Source organism: Sipha flava, unplaced genomic scaffold (assembly GCF_003268045.1).
Source record: "Sipha flava isolate LNK unplaced genomic scaffold, YSA_version1 115_pilon_pilon, whole genome shotgun sequence".
NCBI lineage: Eukaryota > Metazoa > Arthropoda > Insecta > Hemiptera > Aphididae > Sipha > Sipha flava.
Window position 1 is genome coordinate 879,302 of NW_020271739.1, and position 20,043 is coordinate 899,344.

Sequence of the window (20,043 nt, forward strand, 5' to 3'; positions counted from 1 at the left end):
GTGTGTTCAGTAAATTTTCGCGTATGGTAAGTGGTGACCAACCTTTTATTTATCGGAGGCTAAGAAAAAAAATAAAAAATAAAAAATTCCTTCAAGTTAATAGAATATTAGATACAGACATTTTAAATGTGTTTAACAACGTTTTTAATTGTAAATCTTAATAGGGTCAGGAAGGGTGTTTAAGTAGTATTTTAGTTGGGTAACATAGACAATTTTGTAATATTACTTGATTAACGTATAATGTAATTCCCTATCACACGATTGTTTTGAAAATTGCATTGATGCTTAAAATGACTGTATTTTCAAGGATCAATGCAGTTTTTGATAAAATTATATGTACGTTCAACTAATAATAACGAAATTACATCTACCTCGAAAATATTTTACTTCACCTTATATAATTATTATATTGTTATAAATCTAATTATTTACTAATCTTAACTATTTTATTATAAATTAAAAAAAAAGCATAGTCAAAACTCATGTTTCAATGAACATTGAAAGAAATTTAAATTTTATTTCACGCACGTAACATATTTTAAACAAAATGTGTACAATTTTTTTTTTTTACTAGATGCTTGAATATCCCATATCTGACCACGTATAGTACATAATTGGTCACCACTGATCTAATGTACACGAGTGCCGTTATCGCAATACCGTCTTAACATTATTACTATTGAATACGAGTGTTCCTACAATGTGCTATAAAACTTATTGGTATATCGTTCCGGCCTTAATAGATTTCGATGGTTGAGCGCGCATTCGACGTGCACATAGACAAAGGATAGAACCGTTTATCCTAACCGCTTGTCCGCACTAGTCGTCATCGCGACCGGGATTAGGTTTTATCGCCGTTCTCTCCCTCTTGTAACAGTTATACTATAAATATTACAACAACCGTTACGGTACGCGATTTCCCAACGGTTTTCACCGTGTTCACTACTCACTCGTTTTAGTTTTTCACCCACAAAATGTCACCAACGAATCTCGACAACGTGCTCGTCTCCTTGGGCATAGGTCGGTACCAGTTCGTGGGCTGTCTGCTGTTCGGACTCATGATCATGTACTCCAATGTGTCGCCGATCGCTTACATTTTCACCTCGGGCGACTTGAAGTACAGGTAAATCAAAGATAGTACATCGAACAAAGGTCGCAGTTCTTTGGATATCCGGACAGTGTCCGGTGAACATCTCCAAAGTCAGTTATTAAATTATGTATTTTTTTTACATTTTTTTTAATTCGCCGACCGCTACTTTCTTTAGTTACCCTTAAAACTACCAACTCAAGATGAACATTTTTAGCTACAGAATATTATTAATACTAATTTAACAAGAAAATAAAAATATAATCGAAAAAGTCAAGAGTCAAAGTAGTTTTTATAACATGTTACTGTCCGTCGCCGGATTTTTTAACGTATATTTTCCCGAAGGGTGACGTCTCGTCAGTTATCCTAAAGGCAATCACTGAGTAATTCGATTATTTATTTTTATATTTTGGCTTAAGTTAATGCTTATAATTAGTGTTAAATGTTTACAAAAAAACTCTGAATAAATAAATAAAAAAAGTCTTGCAAAAGATAATCGGTTTTAAGTCACAATAATACTCAAATCTGAAAATTATCGGTTTATACTTATTTTGTACTACATATTAATACTACATTTTCTTTTTACTTAAGAGGTGCATTAAAAATAATGTTCGACAATCAAGTATACATCGGTGTAGTTATAATATTATTATTAATTGTTTGCATTTAATTATTATAATAATTTGTATATTTTATCCATCGATATAAATTACATTATATACGTTCGGATGGTCCGAAATAATTATTCCAACAATTATTACGACAAATAATAAGTGGAAATAGAGACCATATAGCTGATGAACCGACAACAAAACTGATTTAAAAAAAAGTGTACAGATTTAAAACGATTGGTATGGCTTATTGGCTTATTGATTGATTATTCACATGAATATATATATTTATTGGGCTGAGAAATTTTGCAATATAGACCAATGAAAAAAATGCACTCGATCTTTATTCAAAACAGTCAACAGATGTTGTTTTTAAGTTTTATTAATCATACTTTGTATAATTCTTTTAATGGACAAAATGAACGTATCATATATCACTTTCGCGACAATTATTTATATAGCCGTTAATTTGAACGATTTCTTATTCGACGATTATACAATTACTCTTAGATGAAGTTAACTGTGTTTGTGCGTTTGCATTTTACGTGAACGCGTATAAATGTGAACTGTCAATAGTATTGACTAAATACATGAGAGCAATTATTATTTGATTACGAGCCTTGTTCCCGATTATCGAAACGCATAGTTTGTTACCTATTAAATTATAATAAACCGCGGAGTTGATTACGGATATTAAGAAATATATAAATGCAGTATCATACGACAGTAATACATTTGAATGTAGTTCAATAATATTCCGATTATACCCTTAAGATTACGAAAAATTTCAATAAAAGTCAAGTATTTAATTTAATAATAATATGTATAATTATTAAATATTTTTAAAAATTGCATCAAACCACGATAAAATAGCACTCTAGAACGTCGCCACATTTTTATGGTATTTAATTATTTTCAATCGCACTCGAGTTGATTATATATACATAAGTAAAATTGTATATCAAGTGAGTGTAGGCGATGATTAAATCGTGCTTTAGCGCTGTAACATGAACCGAAATACGTATATTCGTTGTCCGCAAGGCAGTACGAGTGACCACCGCGCGTTGTCATTATTCTTTTATAAATATTCGTGTTGATTGTTCAAGATAAACACATACTCAAAATGTGATTTAAATGTGTGTAATTAATGTGTACTCAAGGTGCATGGTACTTTTTCAAATGAAAATTCTCGAATGACCTTTTTCCCGAAAATTCATATGCCGTAAATATTTTTCGACGTTAATCTTTTTCCCCACAGTTATTGTTCCCGAAAAAGAAAAAAACCTCTTTCTATTTACAATATTTAATCATTTAAAAGAGCGTCGTTCATAACCGCACACTTTCAAAAACAGGTCGTCGTTCAAAACCGCACACATTCATACTTTAATCCTACATATGTCCGCCAAATTAAAACGTTCAATACCGCACACATTGTTATGTATTAATAACGTAAACATTTATCTAAAATAACATGAGTGCACCTCGAAACCAGGCGGGGTCACTCGCTCGCTGCGCTCGCTCGGACAGTTAAAAACGAAAATATCCCCCGATTTACTATGCAACACCACCTCGAATTGATAACAGGATAAAAAAAAACGATTATGAGAATCATATGAAACGGAAACGTGAACCATACATGCAAAGTACGCAGGGAGAAAGAATTGTTAATAAAATGTGTGCGGTTTTGAACGATGTAACATGTGCGGTTATGAATGATAAGTGTGCGGTTTTAATGACCTAGTAAAGAGTTTGAGGTTTTGGAATAATTGCTAGTTTATAGCACAATATATAAGACTCAATATCACAATACAATTATCAGTCATAGTAATTAATGCCCGTCAATAAATCTGCAAGTTGTCTCCAATTTTTTTCTTTATACATTTACATTTAGAAAATTTTAAAATGTAGCTACGCAATTAATTTCAAAAATACTGCCTGAATATTTGTTTGTTCATTTCGAAAGGCCGTTTTCATCGGCAACTATAGTATTAAGACCATAACATATTATGTAATATATTAAGTAACAACAACTACAATAACCATCGGGGAAAATAATTTTAAGATAAATTTCGTTGGGGGAATGCGATTGAAAAAAAAATGTGTCCGGATTCAGGTGTATAGGCCTTTCGAGTAAAAAGGCGGGTACCGCAATCGAGTTATACAAGTATGTATTCGATCCCGCCACCGTACACTGCGGATTGAACTATCAAGAAGCGGGAAAACTTTCTAAAAAACAAAATGCATCTTCGGTGCCTGACTTTTCAGTCTTAAACAGCTTTTCTCGTGCACAACGTACGCAAGATGTTCGTCGACTTTCTTTTAATAAAAAAACGTGCGATGCGGCCATGTTTGATCGACTTAACCGGGTGAATTGAAGCTAGTTGTTTATTTGATGATATCGTTTTTATTGTTCCGGACTTAACTGAACATTTCATCGATTAAAAAAGTGGTCCTGTTTTAGTCGATGTCGATAATAACTGTCGTAATGCTCGGTAAACGATTGTCGCATTTATTGATTAATAAAATGCCCCGAAGCTCTGATGACATTTGTAATTTTCTTAGGCGTTCGGTGTCAAAAAAAAAAAAAAAAATAACCATCTTATTAGTTCGTGTACACTAATTCTTTGGTGTTAATGTCTTAAGTCAAAAATTGGTTTATACTATTATTAGAATCGAACGTTTTTATATTTTATATGATATATACGAGTAAATGTATATATATATAGTGTAGTATATATATATTATATTTTAATATAAAGTTAAATTAATTATCAGCCAAAATATTGATATATCAACAATTTTGAATTATATTTTATTGTTTTGTTTTCTGTTCCTGAAAACTAACCGTTTTCGACCAAGACATTTATACTATGCACCAGTCACAAACAATTATTGTTCGTAACTTATACGCGTTTATATAATTGGTACGTTCATCTGTTAGATCGTATTTATCATAATTCCGTAGGTGACTTATCTGAAATTTCATAAACCGTTCAAGGCAATCACGTATTTGAATAAGTTGCTGTTGACCTGATAAAATAATAAAATCGTTTTTAGATCCAAACAAAATGCATGTTCGCTACAAATCAAGTGCAATCTGTCCCCAATTTCAACCTTCAGAGAATTGTTTAATGTTTTCGATATTGCTAACGTTCAAAATTACATTACATCGGTGCAAAACAGTGTTTTCGTGCTTTATCAGGATACTTAAGTGCAATAATCATAGTTATAAGAAATATATAATTTATTTTTTATCAGACCAATTTTTTTAATATGCAACATTTCACGGGAACTAATCTTTGATTACTTAACAACATACCAATAAACAGGGCTCGGATTTTAAAATATATGCCTATTTTTTTTATTTATAGATATAAATGTAATTTTTATACATACATTTATTTCATGTCATTATCTGATTCTGAATAAACCAATTTTTTTATTTTATTTCTTTCGGTTTTTTTTTTATATAAATACTTTTTATTGTTTTTTTTTTTTTTCTATGGAATCATAATACGTCTATATACGTCTATAGTGTTGGCGCGGCAAGTGCTCAACAATAATAGAGAGCTTGGCTTGTTCGCCGGTTAAATAAAAAGAATAAAACGATATAAATATTAAGGGAGTGTAATAAAAATAAATAATTATACAATAATATGGCCTGGTTGGCCCAACAATATAAATAAACAATGAATAATAATAAATTGCTTACAATGGCACACAGCAGTATTCAATAATGATAATAATAATAAATACAATTTGGCCCTACAGCGGCACAACAAATATATAAATAATAATGTGTGGCCCACACGGCGCACACCAATAATAAATATAATAAATATGAATACGCCTTTATACAACAACGAACACAAAATATGGTCAACCAATACTCACATGTGACTATGTTGAAATGGCTGATTCCATCCACGCGACCGCACCAACCCTGTGATTAAACATTTGCCTATTACGGCACACCGCAGTGTATGAATGAAAATAAATCACAGAATTGGTACGTGCGACTGTGCTCAAGCACAGTCACCAACGAAAAAAACTGCAACGGTCCACAGCTCTGGACGATACAATGAATGAAAACCACGTTATTCACAAAACGACCGCTGGTAAAAATGAAAAACAATGAAATCAATCGCTGGACAATATTTGATTGCCTCGAACGATACTTTACCGGACGGTCGATTCACAAAACGATAATGACACTACTCAACAAAACGTGGTTTGAATGAAAATGGCTGCGGACGTACGGACTTGATAAAAATGAAATTTGATGTGCACACCACGAAGACACAAAAACGAGAGCGAGTCGGTGCCGACAACATTTACCACGAAGGCTCTGGCCGCCGGACACCATAATGAAGATAAAATACCTCAGTGCCACCGCACAAAACTGAAAAATACTCGAAATCAATGAACTTTGTGGCACTGAGAGCATGACTTGAAACTTTTACAAAACATAACCGACAACTTTGAAAACATGGACTAACGACATTTTCATGCGATGATAACAGCGCGATTACGTACCCGGCCGGTCGCACACGGAGGCTTATCACAGCCGCCGACGAGGACTGCGGATACGCAACGCACCGCTACGCATCGCACGAAAATGATAACATGAAACAAATTACAAAAACAATAATTACAAAAATTACAACTAAACAATATTAACTCGAACATATAGTAATAATAAAAACAACAAAATTCAAACAGTTGTATGGTTTGTTTGTTATTTGTTGTGCTTTAAAATCCGAAACTTATGAATTATAAAATGCAAAAGTAAGGGAAAACAAAGAATAAATATCATATAAATGCAATAGAGTAAAAATTAAGAAACTACGAATGGAAAACTCCGAAAACGTTATTAGTCGTTAAACGTCTTAATAAAACTATTTTATTTTACCGCATCAATTTTCTAATCACGAATTTACTCCGTCTAGCACATAAACGATTGTTTGACGAAGTGACGAACATTGTTTTTATCCGTTGGATAATCATAGATCTGCAGCGTTTTCCGATTAATTTTGTTGCAATCAAATTTGTAGACAAATCATGATGATGAAATGGTAATTTTGGTCTTTTTGAAATAATTTGAAATGTTAATAATATTATTAGAAAACACTATTAGACAAATACGAACAAATAAAAATAAAGTCTTACATTAAAATCGCTAACAATTTATTCCAATCGATTGAACGACAACAAACAATTTGTAAATGGTTTCGTTCACTTCGCAGATGTTAATATGGACGGAATTTTCCTTCGGTCCCGCGGAATCTCGTCCCAGACAGATTGCGTTAGCGATAATCTTAATAAGCTTAATAGTTTAATCCGCTTAAAATGAGACTGTTCGGGTCGTCGAAAAAAGAAATTAATAAATCCCGGAGTCGCAGTCAAATCATACCCTATAGAAGGTGTTCTTACCGGGGGGTACAACTTTCCTAGGATAATCTTACCGGGGGTAACTTAGGATAATTGTGCCGGGGATAAATATACCTAAAAAAATCTTCCCCCCCCCCCCCCCCCCCCGGTAATATTTTCCAGGGGTATGATTTGTCTATTACACCAGTCGTGGGAAATGTTTCTGGGATAATATCATGACAGAACGAATAAGTTTTTCGTCTGCTTCAGGTGCGAGATACCCGAATGCGACCCGTTGGCGCAGGCGGAACGAACTTACCAACCGGACTGGTTGCGGTACACGACTCCATTCAGGGAGGACACGGGACTGCCAAAGAAGTGTCTTCGGTACGCCACAGTGACGGATCGGTCGGGCAACGGTACGCAGTGCGCGCCGGACATATTTGACGGCCAAGTGACTGAACACTGCGGGGACCAGTGGGTGTTCGAAAACTACGAAAACACCATCGGCACAGAGGTACGTAACCGTTGCATGATGTTAATGATATTCGTTTTGATTCACCGTTCGAAACAGAATAATAAAATTCAATTAAAAACTGACTCGGAAAATAAAAAATTCAATTAAAAGGTAATTTAAAAAGTATATTAAAATCAACACGATAATGTGTACATGATTTATTCCGGTAACGTATTATTCAGAGAACCAACAAAGTGTTCGAAATCGGGAGGGGGGAAGGAGACGAATCCAGAATCTAGAGGACTTACGAGTAGTAACCGTCTTTGATCAACAAAATAACCACGGTAACCTTGTTCTATTATTGTTGTTCGATTTGCCGGACGTTTTACCAGGGACTGGAACCGAACTGAAAAGTACCGGTTTTGGAACCAGAATCTTAATAGTAAAAAAAAATGAAAGAAATGCAATACAAATAACTGAAATATCTACCGATTATAGGCATACGCATAAATTATGATAAATAAAATGTAGTTTTTCTTCGACTCCCCGTTAGACCAGAATCATTTTTTGTACAAAGCACTATTTAATTCGACCTATCCGAAGAGTATAAATAATTCTTATTATAACAATATTATTGGCTTTGACTGTTATATGTTGGTGTGAATTTGGATCATTATTTCGACTTTCGACTGCTCTAGTGATAAAGGTAAATGTGATTCGTTCAATAAAAACAGTTGTACACGAGTATCATACATGTCAAAACGCATCAAATTAATTGACTTACGAATTTTTGTATTTGATACCCAACTCAATTCCTAAATTCTCATTTACTTGCTGTGCTTTTATAATAAAATTATGATTTTTTTTTTTTATATAATTGGGTAGAGAAATACTTCACATTAAAGTGCGTATCAAATAATACTTTTTACTAAGTTGTGAAAAATAATAAGCCCCCGTTATAAAACCGTATATAACCGAAACTTTAGTCTTCTATTATCAAGAACCCAAACCGAAATCATAAAAATTGTAATGGTTCCAAGCCAAACACCGCCAACATCAGTCGAAGTAATAATTTGTTATAATTTACATATTATTATTTTCCGTTCGAAACGTTGGAGCACTACTACTCTCTTTTTTTTTCTTGATATTTTCAATTCACAGCTGCACAAAGTTCAATAGTGAAAAATAATACATATTACATAGATTAGATTAGTATAATCGTGAATTTTTTTTACGTGTTATCTACTTTTCCTTTTTTTTCTTTTTATCGCTAATATCATTGTATTTAAAATCATTACATTCGTTTTGCTATCTATTGCAATTTTTTTTTATTCATTTAAATAATAATCAATAATATAAATATAACATTGTATCGCATTGAAGCAACAGACCCTTCCACTCGGACCAAAGATATATATGATACGAACCGTAAACGTAGGACGAAACAAAAATCTCCTGGATATTATACGGATTCCGTTTTCCATATAATAATAATGACGATAATAACAAGAATAATAAGAAACATCTATCGGAAGTGTAAAACAGCACGTAGGACCGTTGATTTTTTTTGACAACCGTCAACAACGCGTCCATATTTTGTTGTCAGTCAATTAGCATGTATTATTATTGTACCGTTTTCAGTTCGGACTCATGTGCGAAGAGAACAAATGGAAGCTGTCCATGGTAGGAACGATCAACAACTTCGGCCAGTTCATCGGTATACCCATGTCGGGTATCATTGCCGACAAGTGAGTTCAACGGTATCCACGCGCATAGTTTGCCCACCCGCATCTGTGACCCATCGGCGTTCAACCACTAACCCACGCTCGATTTCCGAATGACGTTCGGCCGCGCTCGCGTTTAACAACAGTACACCGGAACTGCCGCGGCCGAGACCCCTTTGCGGCCGTTGACTCCTAAAACCACACATTTTCGGTTAGTTAAGACCGCACACATTTTTGGTAGGTTAAAATCGCACAGTTTTTAAAATTGTTACATCCAAAAACCGCACGCTTTTTATTTCGACCCCAAAAAGGTTATACATACCTAGGTTAGGTTAGGTTAGGTTAGGTTAGGTATACTTAATAGTTTATAATTTATTCAAACAAAAAAAAATGCGTGTACGAGTATTCTAAAATGTAAAAAATATACTATACTATATATGTATGTAGAAGAAGCAAGACCGATAAAGTAAAAAGGAATGGTGACTGAAGTATTAAAATAGGTTAGCATAATTATTGTAGTATATCTTATAATCTTATCGGTTAGCACCAAAAATAGTGTGCGGTTTTAACCACTATAAGTTTGGGTATTTTGTTATACAATGACCTATAAAGTGTGTTGTTTTTGTCTATCAATATTTTTCGGGTCAAAATCAAAAGTATGCGGTTTTCGGATACAACCCTCTGCGGCACCCGCGTTTGTTCTGGTCGATAACAGCTTTGACCGTGGTTTGCTGAAACGCATTATGCGTGCGGTATCGGTTTCGAAAATGAACGATGATCATTCCATGCTTACCCTATGCACCGGTCCTGGTAAAATTTTAAACTTTACAATTGCGATTTTTCAAATGTATCGTGTCCTATTAATATTCTCGTACGTGTAGATAAAACCATAAATTAAACATATGTTATCTATGATAAAGCGTGCTTATGTTTATTCACCAGTACACGTGCGACTATGCAGTTGTTACTAACACAACTGCACCATGTTTTCATAAATTGCCTACTCCATTACAAATTCTAATGAGAGACCCATTGAAAGAAAAAAAAAAATGTACCGTAGAACCTTGATAACTCGTATGGTCTATAGATCGAATTTTCGATGATTCGAATGTTCTACGTTTCAATGCAAGATTTGTGTAATGAAATATTCCTGTGTCAATTCAGATATCTCGATTACTCAAAGTCATTTACGTTGACTTGTGGCTTACAGTACACGTGTTTTTAAGCATGTTTAAGATAATTCTAGTAAATAAACGAATGCAGAAATATAATCTCTGCTTGTAAAATAAATCAATAAACACGATTTTCGGATAAATCAAATACCCATATATTTTTATGCCTTCAGCCGGTTCGAGTTATCGAGGTTACATTGTGTGTTGAAAATTGTTTTTCCTAGCACTCAGCGTTTTCACAGGTTTGGCCGTAAGTTCACTATGGTGTTCTGTGCAGTTACATCGGCCATAATATCCATCGGCCAATCGTTTTCCGTCAACTATCCAATGTTCTTGATCTTAGAACTTTTGTCTTCAACCATTTCCAGCGGTATTTACACGGTTACATTCGTACTAGGTAATACTGGGTTGTATAATTATATACTTAATACATATTACAGACATATTAATCGAATGTGATGAGACTCGCACGTGGTATCGTAACTAAAACGATGAGCGCCATCAAAAAAATAGATTTTTTTGATTTCCGATCATATTAGGTTATAGATTCGACCAATAAGCGAAATAGTTGTAAATGAAACGATGACCTATTGTAGAATTGCCAACGGCGTATGCAATCTGTCAACATAAAAATTTACATTATTTACATTGTTATTACATCTACATTCTGACATTATTTGGTTTGTAGACGTCGAACGAAACAACTTAACAATTATACTATACGAATAATTAACATCACGTTCTTAGTGTAATGCTATATGAAATTATTAAACTACACATTTTACAAACGGAAACATTCAAAACACAATTTAAATAGTGTGAGTATTTGTAAATGCCGAAAAGAAAATAATAAGATAATCAGACAGATTTAACCGGTTGACAAATGATCGGACGGTTAGGCCCGCAGAGAAAAAATAACGAGTATAGAGTCGGAGATAGGCAGAGGTGCTAAACCGAAAAAATTCATACCTGAAAAAATGGTGAACTGCGGAAAAATGCTAATTGCAAAACATGAGAAAGGGCAAACGGTTTATCTGAAAAGTTTTAAACAATGGAGATACTGATGATGCGATGATTTTACGAGCTGTTAAGGTTTCGGTAAAACGATGAGAAGTACGTAGGAACGTACGATTAAGACCACCGCGCGTGGGCAATAAAAGAGTAAAACGTAACATATTGTAATATGCTTCGGGGGCAGTGGCGTACGCAGGGGGGATGATAGAGGAATTTTTTTTCTTTTTTTTTTTAATCTTAAACGTTTAAAAACGTATTTAAGCAATACGACAGGGTAGTCACGGTTAAATGGATTGCGTTAATGAAAATACATCAAGAAATTCTATTATCTACAGAACAAATTATTGATGAATTTAGTGTAAAAGCCAAAAGGATGAATTTTCGCCTTGATTAAATTTTTTTTTTTTTTTGTATGATAATAAAGAATAAAAATTGAAAATAATACATTTTAATAAATTACATACTCTCCCCCCCCATACTAAAATCCTGCGCACGCCACTGTTTAGGGGAATTAAGAAAACCGAATACTGTATTGATTAATTTCTCTCGAAGACATAATATACATACATTTTGAACGAATCCGTTTGAATTCTAGCGATGGAGTTGGTGCTGCCCAATCATCGAGTAATCATCTGTTCGCTTCTGGAATGTTTCTATCCGCTGGGTGCCATTTTGGTTTCTTTTATCGCCAGTCAGGTGAAAGACTGGAGGCTCTTATTACAGTTGTCCAACGTGCCGGGGCTGCTGTTCCTCTCTTATTACTGGTACCTAATCATCCGTCACGGATCGAAGTGTACTGCGTATTATTATACATTTTTATGCCGTTTCATATCGGTCACAAGATTTCTATAATTGTTTACGAACATATAAAATTCCACGTGATATTGAATGCACCGTTGCCGTACCGTCCGTTAAACGCTTGATATATGGACGACAGTATTTAGTACGTCAAATGGATTTGACTCTTACGCTCGTTTGCTCATATGCTAAAACTGCGTTTTACCAAGCGGTTAAGATTAGATATTAAGAGGAAAAAAAAGGATTAACCATCTCTTTTGACGGGTGATACGGTAATGTGGTAATTAAAAATCATGCGGAATCATGTTTACGTGCATTAAGTTTGCGGGAAAACTCGTGTATGTTTATGAATGGTCATGAATGATAATTTCACAGGATGGTAGAAGAATCGATGAGGTGGTTGGAAATGCAAGGCAAACACGAACGGGTGATCCACGCACTCCAGGTGATTTCGGGCATCAACAAGAAGCCTCTACCCGAAATACATCTGACCACAAGAACAAAGGCGAGTATTTAAGTTCCAATAACAGTAAGCGTAACAATTATTTGTTCTATCGTATAATTCTATATACCCGTGATTGAACACCAATTTGAACTCAACGCATATCCAAAGCTCATTATAATGATAAAAAAAACAAATACAAATGTTCTTAAACTACACTTTTGCAAATCAATTTGTAGATATAATATCAACGGAGTGTCACACGAGCGTTTAACAATGGTTCAACTATCACATTATCTCCTGTATCTCTATATCTCTGTGTTCATAATAGGAGTGTAGTTAAATTATGTTTCTTTTAACGCTTTTGGTGGTCAAATATAATTAATACACTTATTAAAAAAAAAAATAAGTATTTAAATATTTGAGGAAGAAAAAACTTTTTAATTAATTATTTTTATACACGATTTAAAGATATTATAGTCATTTTACGGGTTTTTTTTTTTCTGAAAATCTAACGGTTAAACTACTTGATAACTTAAATTTAATATCATAATTTTTTTAATACAAGTATGTATTTTAATTCACAAAAAAGTTTTATTATCTTATGCCAATCGTGTTAGATATCGGACAAAAGCTTATTACCAGGGTTCGGGACTTATAGCACTTAAAATCACTAAAATAAGCGCTTAAAAAAATTATTACAAGCACTAAAATAAGCATTTAAAAATTATAAAATATATCAAATAAGCAAAAATAATTAGAAAAACTGAAAATAAACATTTTTTTGAAAAAAAGCAAAAAGGGGCACTTTCAAATTTCATAATTGTACGTGTTATCTTGACATACACTTCTATAGCAATCTGCTGCATTTTAAGTTAATCCACAAACATAAGCAAGTGCTTTAACTCCCGAGCTCTGCTTATCACCATTCAGCACTAATTATTCTTACCATAAAAATTCCCGCCTAGTCAAAGTGTTTTTCTGTAAATTAAATAATCTCTATAAAAAGAATATCATTCAGTTTTGTAAAAATTCAATTTCTTTTACTATCTACTATGCTTATACGTTCATACTTATTTGTTTAAAACTAATAAATATCAGCTTCAGTCGTGTGAGACATAAGAGGATGTACAAAATTTGATTATCTCTATGCAGAGGTATCACAATGCGCGAAACCACCGTTCATAGCTCGTCGGCGGTGTTTTTGAAATTCAGAGTAATTCAACAATAATATTATAACCAATGTATTCACTTTGAATTAACCTTAGGCCACGAAATCTATTGATGACACTGGATACATCAGAATATTGAAGGACGTAATTCACTCGCCAACTTTACTCTGGAGAATGATCAAGTGTTCATCCATATGGTAAGTACCTACATCCATGTATACTATACATAACACACCGCCTATGGCGTGTTGAGAACTTCAAATCGTAAACATAGGTAAATAAATACATGTTTAATGCTAACTACACAATTCGAATGTATCAACAACAATGATTTAAAATATATAAAGGTTCAAATCGATTACATTAAAGAGGTATTGCAATTTCATATGTAATGCTAATATCGAGAGAAAAACAGTTCTTCAGGCAGTAATTCATGGATGAGTTTAACTTAAAAACCATATCATTGGAATACCCTTACAGATTACAAGCTTACGACCTAAGAAAAATTCTGAGAAAAGCTTAAAAATAAAATGTATGTCTAACAATTTCAAAAAATAATATTTATGACCAACGTTTTTTGTATTTTTATTATTATTGTAACATAGACGTGCGTAGACCTTCTTGGCAGGATGGGCAGCCCTATTATATTTTAATCTTTTTTTAAATTTAATATTTGCCACCTTGCCACCCACATGCGCACACCTATATATTATAATAATTATTGCATCAATTATTTTGATTTTAACGTTTTATGTTTATAATAAACACTTTGTCTATATTTTTCCGAGGATGTCAAATAATCCGTTATCGTGGTTCCAGACTTTGGTTTCGCGACTTAAGTATTACAATTGCACACCGCGGACGAGTTTATTATATTATATGTCACTACACTTTTAAAATAAATAAAAAAAGCCTTGTAGACCTTTGACGCGGGTGTGTTGTAACTATTTTAACCCGATGCGGATTATTACTGGACATGGGCAAAATTGGTTCATGGTGAAAATAATATCTAAGTGTTATTTAATATTTTATAAATGATTTACAAATTACTATTGGATTGTACCCATACAATCGATGTCGACAAAAGTTACTGAATATTATTCGATAATAATACCTTCGTAAACGTTTACGACTGATTTCAATTTAAAAAAACTTATGATTAGGTATAAAAATAAAAACATTATATTGATGCGCGCAGGATAGGAATAACTATGGTGTTCTTCGGATTGACCATAAGTGCGACCGACATCGCGGGTGACAAGTATTTGAATTTCACGTTGGTGTCGCTGGTCGAGATCCCGGCCTGCTTGTTGAACTGGATGGTGATGGAAGGCTTCTCCAGGAAAATGTCACTGTCCTGCATGCTCGTGTTGAGCGGTGCCACTTGTGTCGCTTACAACCTGACGTCGTCCGGTGAGCGCTCTTTTCTTCATATATAACCTCATTTTCCAATTGAAAAAGTGACGCATTAAAGGAGACTTAAAGAAGCTAAGCCTTCCCCTCACCAGATTTTAACAATGATTTAAAAATTATTCATAACCAAACCTAACTTTCATGCACAACAAATATAAAGGTAGAATTCTATAAATCATTAGCCCCTTCCCTAAAAAGTTCTACGCTCATGCACTGTTTTTTTTGGCTTATGATAATTTTTCATTCTTAACCATAAAAAAAAACATAAATCAATTATGTGGTTGAATACAAATACGTTAATATTATTTTTGGAATTTTCACTGCCTTTTTTAATTCAATTTGAAAAGGAAATAATTTTATATTTTATAACATATTTAAATAATCATTTTTCCTTAAGATGTTGTGAAATACGATTTTTTTTCTCATAAATTTATTTTCCAAAACCATCTGAAAATTTACGAAAAGATGCGAAACAGCTATTGTTTATATTATGAAATAAATTTATAGTTAGAGTTGTTTCAAGTCTGAAGTGAGTAAGATTGAAAACTAAAAAATATAAGATATGTCAAGTCACGAACACCGTTACTATGTACCTAAAACATACTTTAAGCATGTTAAATCAATCGGTAGTAATATTAACTAATTTTTTTATTTTTTTTCCGAAACAGATTACTTCTTTGTGAAACTGTCGCTGTTCTTGATCAGCAAACTGGGCATATCCGTCGCGTTTGTCATCGTCTACTTGCTGACCGTGGAAATATTTCCCACCCGGATGCGAGTCAGCTTGCTATCCATATGCTCCATGATCGGTCGAATAGGGTCCATGTTGGCGCCGCAGATCACACTACTGGTACGTATCTATACGTTTCGTCAACAGGTTAGGTTATTATTAACTAGGTTATTGCACACGACGGCAAGAACGTAGTCGCAAGAAAACGAGGTGACAATGATGATTTTGGACAAAATATTGTACGGTAAAATCTCGTGATACAAGAGGACATCCCCATGTGTTTTCTCCATCTCACAGCCATGATCGATCAGTAGTTCAAATATTGTGTTGTTCACTGTACAATTATAGTTAAATGAATTATTATCGAACACGAAGAGAAGAACATTACATGCGTCTTTATTGGTCGGCTTATTACGATATTTTAATTCACAGGCGTGTTCTAAGTTTTTTTTTTTTTTATTGTAATATTCCACATACTTATTCGTATAACTCGCTTAGAAATTAAAATATCGTACCAAACCGACAAACATGAATAATATCCATCAGTTTTTGTGTGGTGATAAGCCAGTTTACTCCAAAATTAAAGCTATCAACACAACATTTGAACTATTGAACGTCAATTCACCATTTTGTACGTTTGTACGGAGACGGAGACAACATGTTTAGGGGGTGTGGCATCCTTTAAGACCACGCATGTTTCGATTGTCACACCTTTGTTCTTAGCTCAATGCTCGATGAACGAATTTGTGTTCGTCATGTCCGAAAAGAAACGATACGTGCTTAAACGACAATGTTCAAAAAAAATTCTTCGGGTAATCCGGTGCTCACGTGGAAACACTCGAAAGGAACACCCAATACTTCGTTTGTCAGATAATAAAGTATAGGGCATGTAAACAATACGCGTTACAATTCACATAAATCTATTGCGGAACATCATTAGGTTTTCGTACTGAGATATATAGTATTACTCAGAACTGGACGAAGACTTTAACAAATTATATATTATTAAAACCTAAATCCAAAATCATCGTATAAAATAATTTTAAAAACTCTAAACTCAAATCCTTAAAAAAAATTTTCTCGATGTAATAATGAGATTATTTATTATATAGGCGTATTTATAAATATCAATGCATAAAAGTGATACTCTCCGCGGTAACCAGCTGATAGTACCATTATTATTACATTTATTGTTAAAAAGTGATTACTCAAAAAACATGATCGTTACAAGGCATTTTAAAAAACAAATAGAATTTCCTTGTAAGTATGATTTTCAAATTTTCAAATATAAAAATCGTTTTAAAATTAATTTTTTGAAATCGTACCCAGTTCTATGAAATATTTTATTTTACGAGTACACAAAAATATCCGGTTTGTTAAAAAGTTCAAAATTAAAACTTGATGACGATAACAACAATCTGTATGTCGTTCGCGTACCGTTATGTTTTTAACCGTGCACCGTTGATGATATGAAAATATATTAGGACGACATTATGTCATATCGGTAGATGATAATTTCACCTGCAGGTTAGGTTGTGTACCATGATACACAATTACAATGGCTGGTGGTCACCGCTTGAAAAGGGTTAGTGTTCATGGTTGCCACAGACTTGGAAAACCGGGAAAAGTCAGCGAATTAATTTGCAAATCAGGGAAACCGGGAAAAAATTGTAAATTTAATAAACACAACTGTGCATTTCTGATTTTGCTCAATAATTAAATTTTATGATAAAAATTTAAAAATTAATGAAAAAATAAATAGAACTTCGTATTTTTATAGTCCTAAATGAAAAAATAAGATGTTGATCACCACTTGGCACTTTTAGTTAGAAGTCGGTTAGTATAATATATTACTATATTAATAGTAGTATAGTGTATATGTTACGGATAGAGTAAGAAAATTGGGTAATGTACACATCATCCGGGTAATGTGAACATTACCCATGCCCATTGGATAAAGTAAACATATTTGTAAAACATTTATTTTGTAGGTACATCAACCGGGTAATTTTTACATTATCTATCTTTGAGTGGATAAAGTGTTTTCATAATATAAAATACGACAAATATGAACTGTAGATAATATTAATAAAATACGATAAAATATAAATTGTACCTACATGATGTTAAATCGTGTGCATTGATATTGTATAATAATTTTAAACTACATACGGTGCTTTTCAAGTTCACTTGTTCGGTTTATTAATGTTTGATCATTTAGTTTTTTAAAAAAAAACTTTTCGTCATAAAAAAAAAAAAAATTATATGAAAATTATAATAAATAAACTAATGAAAAGAATGGAAATTCGGTAAATTTAAAGGAATCAAAATATTATAACATATTATCTGAAATAAGAAATGTGAATAAAAACAAATAAACCATAATGAAACTTTTATTAATATTTTATAAGTGTCGGTTACAAAAAAATCTTTTTGTGAAATAGCTAATGCACGATTTTTTTTCGATGGTCAAAGTTTTAAAAAATGTTTGTTATTAAATAATTAATAAATAATCATTTAACAAATAAATGTACGATTAAATGTAAATCTGGAGAGATATTTTGCAACTCAAAATGCCTCAAAGTGTTCCAATAAATAACTTTATTTAATTTTTTAACATTTTTTATTATAAAATAATAACTTAATAATACATAGTTTAGGTACTTAATAATTTTTTTTTCGAATTAAACTTATAGCACACTGGATAATGTACACATTATACTATCCATATGAATAAGGTGTACTTTACCCGGGTATTGTGTAAACTACCCATTTTTGAACTTTACCCTAAGATATATATATATATATATATATATACGTAATATATCCAATAGCAACTTATTTAAAATCTAATGTTCCTATTATTACAATAATTTTGCCTTCAGCTCATTTCTTAAATATACACTATATTATGTACTATAAACATATTATGTAGGTATGTTCGATTCATATAAATAATTTTACTTTTATTAATAATTATTAATACTTATTTCAATGTATTTAATTTTAAAATATATGTGTATTATTTAATGTAAAAGAAGACAGTCGACTGTTGTTTGTGTGGGTATGTAAGAATAGCTAAAAATATGACCTAAAAATAAATGTTGTTGAATTATTTACAGCCGAACATTGATAAAACATAGATAGATAAATATTATTTGAATATTATTATTTTCACGTAGAAAGAAAAATAGTCTACTTATAGGTTATTTTTGTTGGTTTATGTTTATGGATTTTACTTTTTGAGCTCTTTTAAATCAAATTTATTGACTAATTTACTTATTTTATATTATTTGTTTTACGGTAGTATTTTATTTGTCAATTGTCTATAATTCTTACGTTATGATTGTAATTCACCAATCATCGTAAACTCGTAAGTATATTTTTGATTAAAATATTAAAAATAAAAAATAAATTTATATAAATAATACATTTCTTTATTTCTGTACATCACAGGTAATGTAACATAAATCCATTAATTATACCTGCGAATATATTATCACGAATTGACTGAAATCCGTTAAATGTTTTAATGCAAAATTAAATTCTGCTAAATACATGAAAGTTGTACATGAACCCTTGTGTAATTTAGAAATTATGAATAGTTTATTTTTCCTTTTTTTGTCAATTACAATTAGAGATTATTTTTCCGAAATATCAATAGTTTTTCCAGGAATGAGAAAAAAATTGCCGTAAAAACGGTAAAAATGCACCACAATTGAGAATTTCACTTTTCACATTTTAGCTATCCAGTATTTCAGTCATAATTCCAAAAGTAATAGGTCTAATCTAAGGTTGTACCTTGTACAGTAAAATATGTCTAATTATTAGAAACTTATTCTAAACTTTAGACGGTCGGCGGTTAAAAATGGATTTTTGAGGTTTTCGATTTCGGACGTACTAATAATTGTGAATATATGAAATACATTACAATTTTTCTTATGTTTTAATAATTTTCATGTAAGTATATATGTATTTGGTGTATTTATGATTATTTAACTCGAAGTATATATATGACAAAGTGGCACTCGTCATGGAGTTGACAAACCTGTA

At 32.3% G+C, this 20,043-nt stretch overlaps 1 protein-coding gene across 2 annotated transcripts in view; it reads left to right on the forward strand.

Moving 5' to 3' along the window:
• The first annotated feature begins 709 nt into the window (after positions 1 to 709).
• LOC112691156 (solute carrier family 22 member 4-like) overlaps positions 710 to 20,043 on the forward strand; it is a 29,455-nt gene continuing 10,121 nt past the window's right edge. The window contains exons 1-9 of one of the 2 annotated variants that reach the window (XM_025565309.1): positions 712 to 1,123; positions 7,339 to 7,585; positions 9,167 to 9,273; positions 10,664 to 10,818; positions 12,031 to 12,199; positions 12,609 to 12,738; positions 13,944 to 14,044; positions 15,046 to 15,260; positions 15,929 to 16,110. In XM_025565309.1, coding sequence (XP_025421094.1) covers positions 975 to 1,123; positions 7,339 to 7,585; positions 9,167 to 9,273; positions 10,664 to 10,818; positions 12,031 to 12,199; positions 12,609 to 12,738; positions 13,944 to 14,044; positions 15,046 to 15,260; positions 15,929 to 16,110 — 1,455 coding nt within the window. In that variant the 5' untranslated portion in view covers positions 712 to 974. Of the gene's footprint in view, positions 1,124 to 7,338; positions 7,586 to 9,166; positions 9,274 to 10,663; positions 10,819 to 12,030; positions 12,200 to 12,608; positions 12,739 to 13,943; positions 14,045 to 15,045; positions 15,261 to 15,928; positions 16,111 to 20,043 lie in introns of both variants that reach the window. The other variant, XM_025565314.1, reaches the window with a different exon arrangement.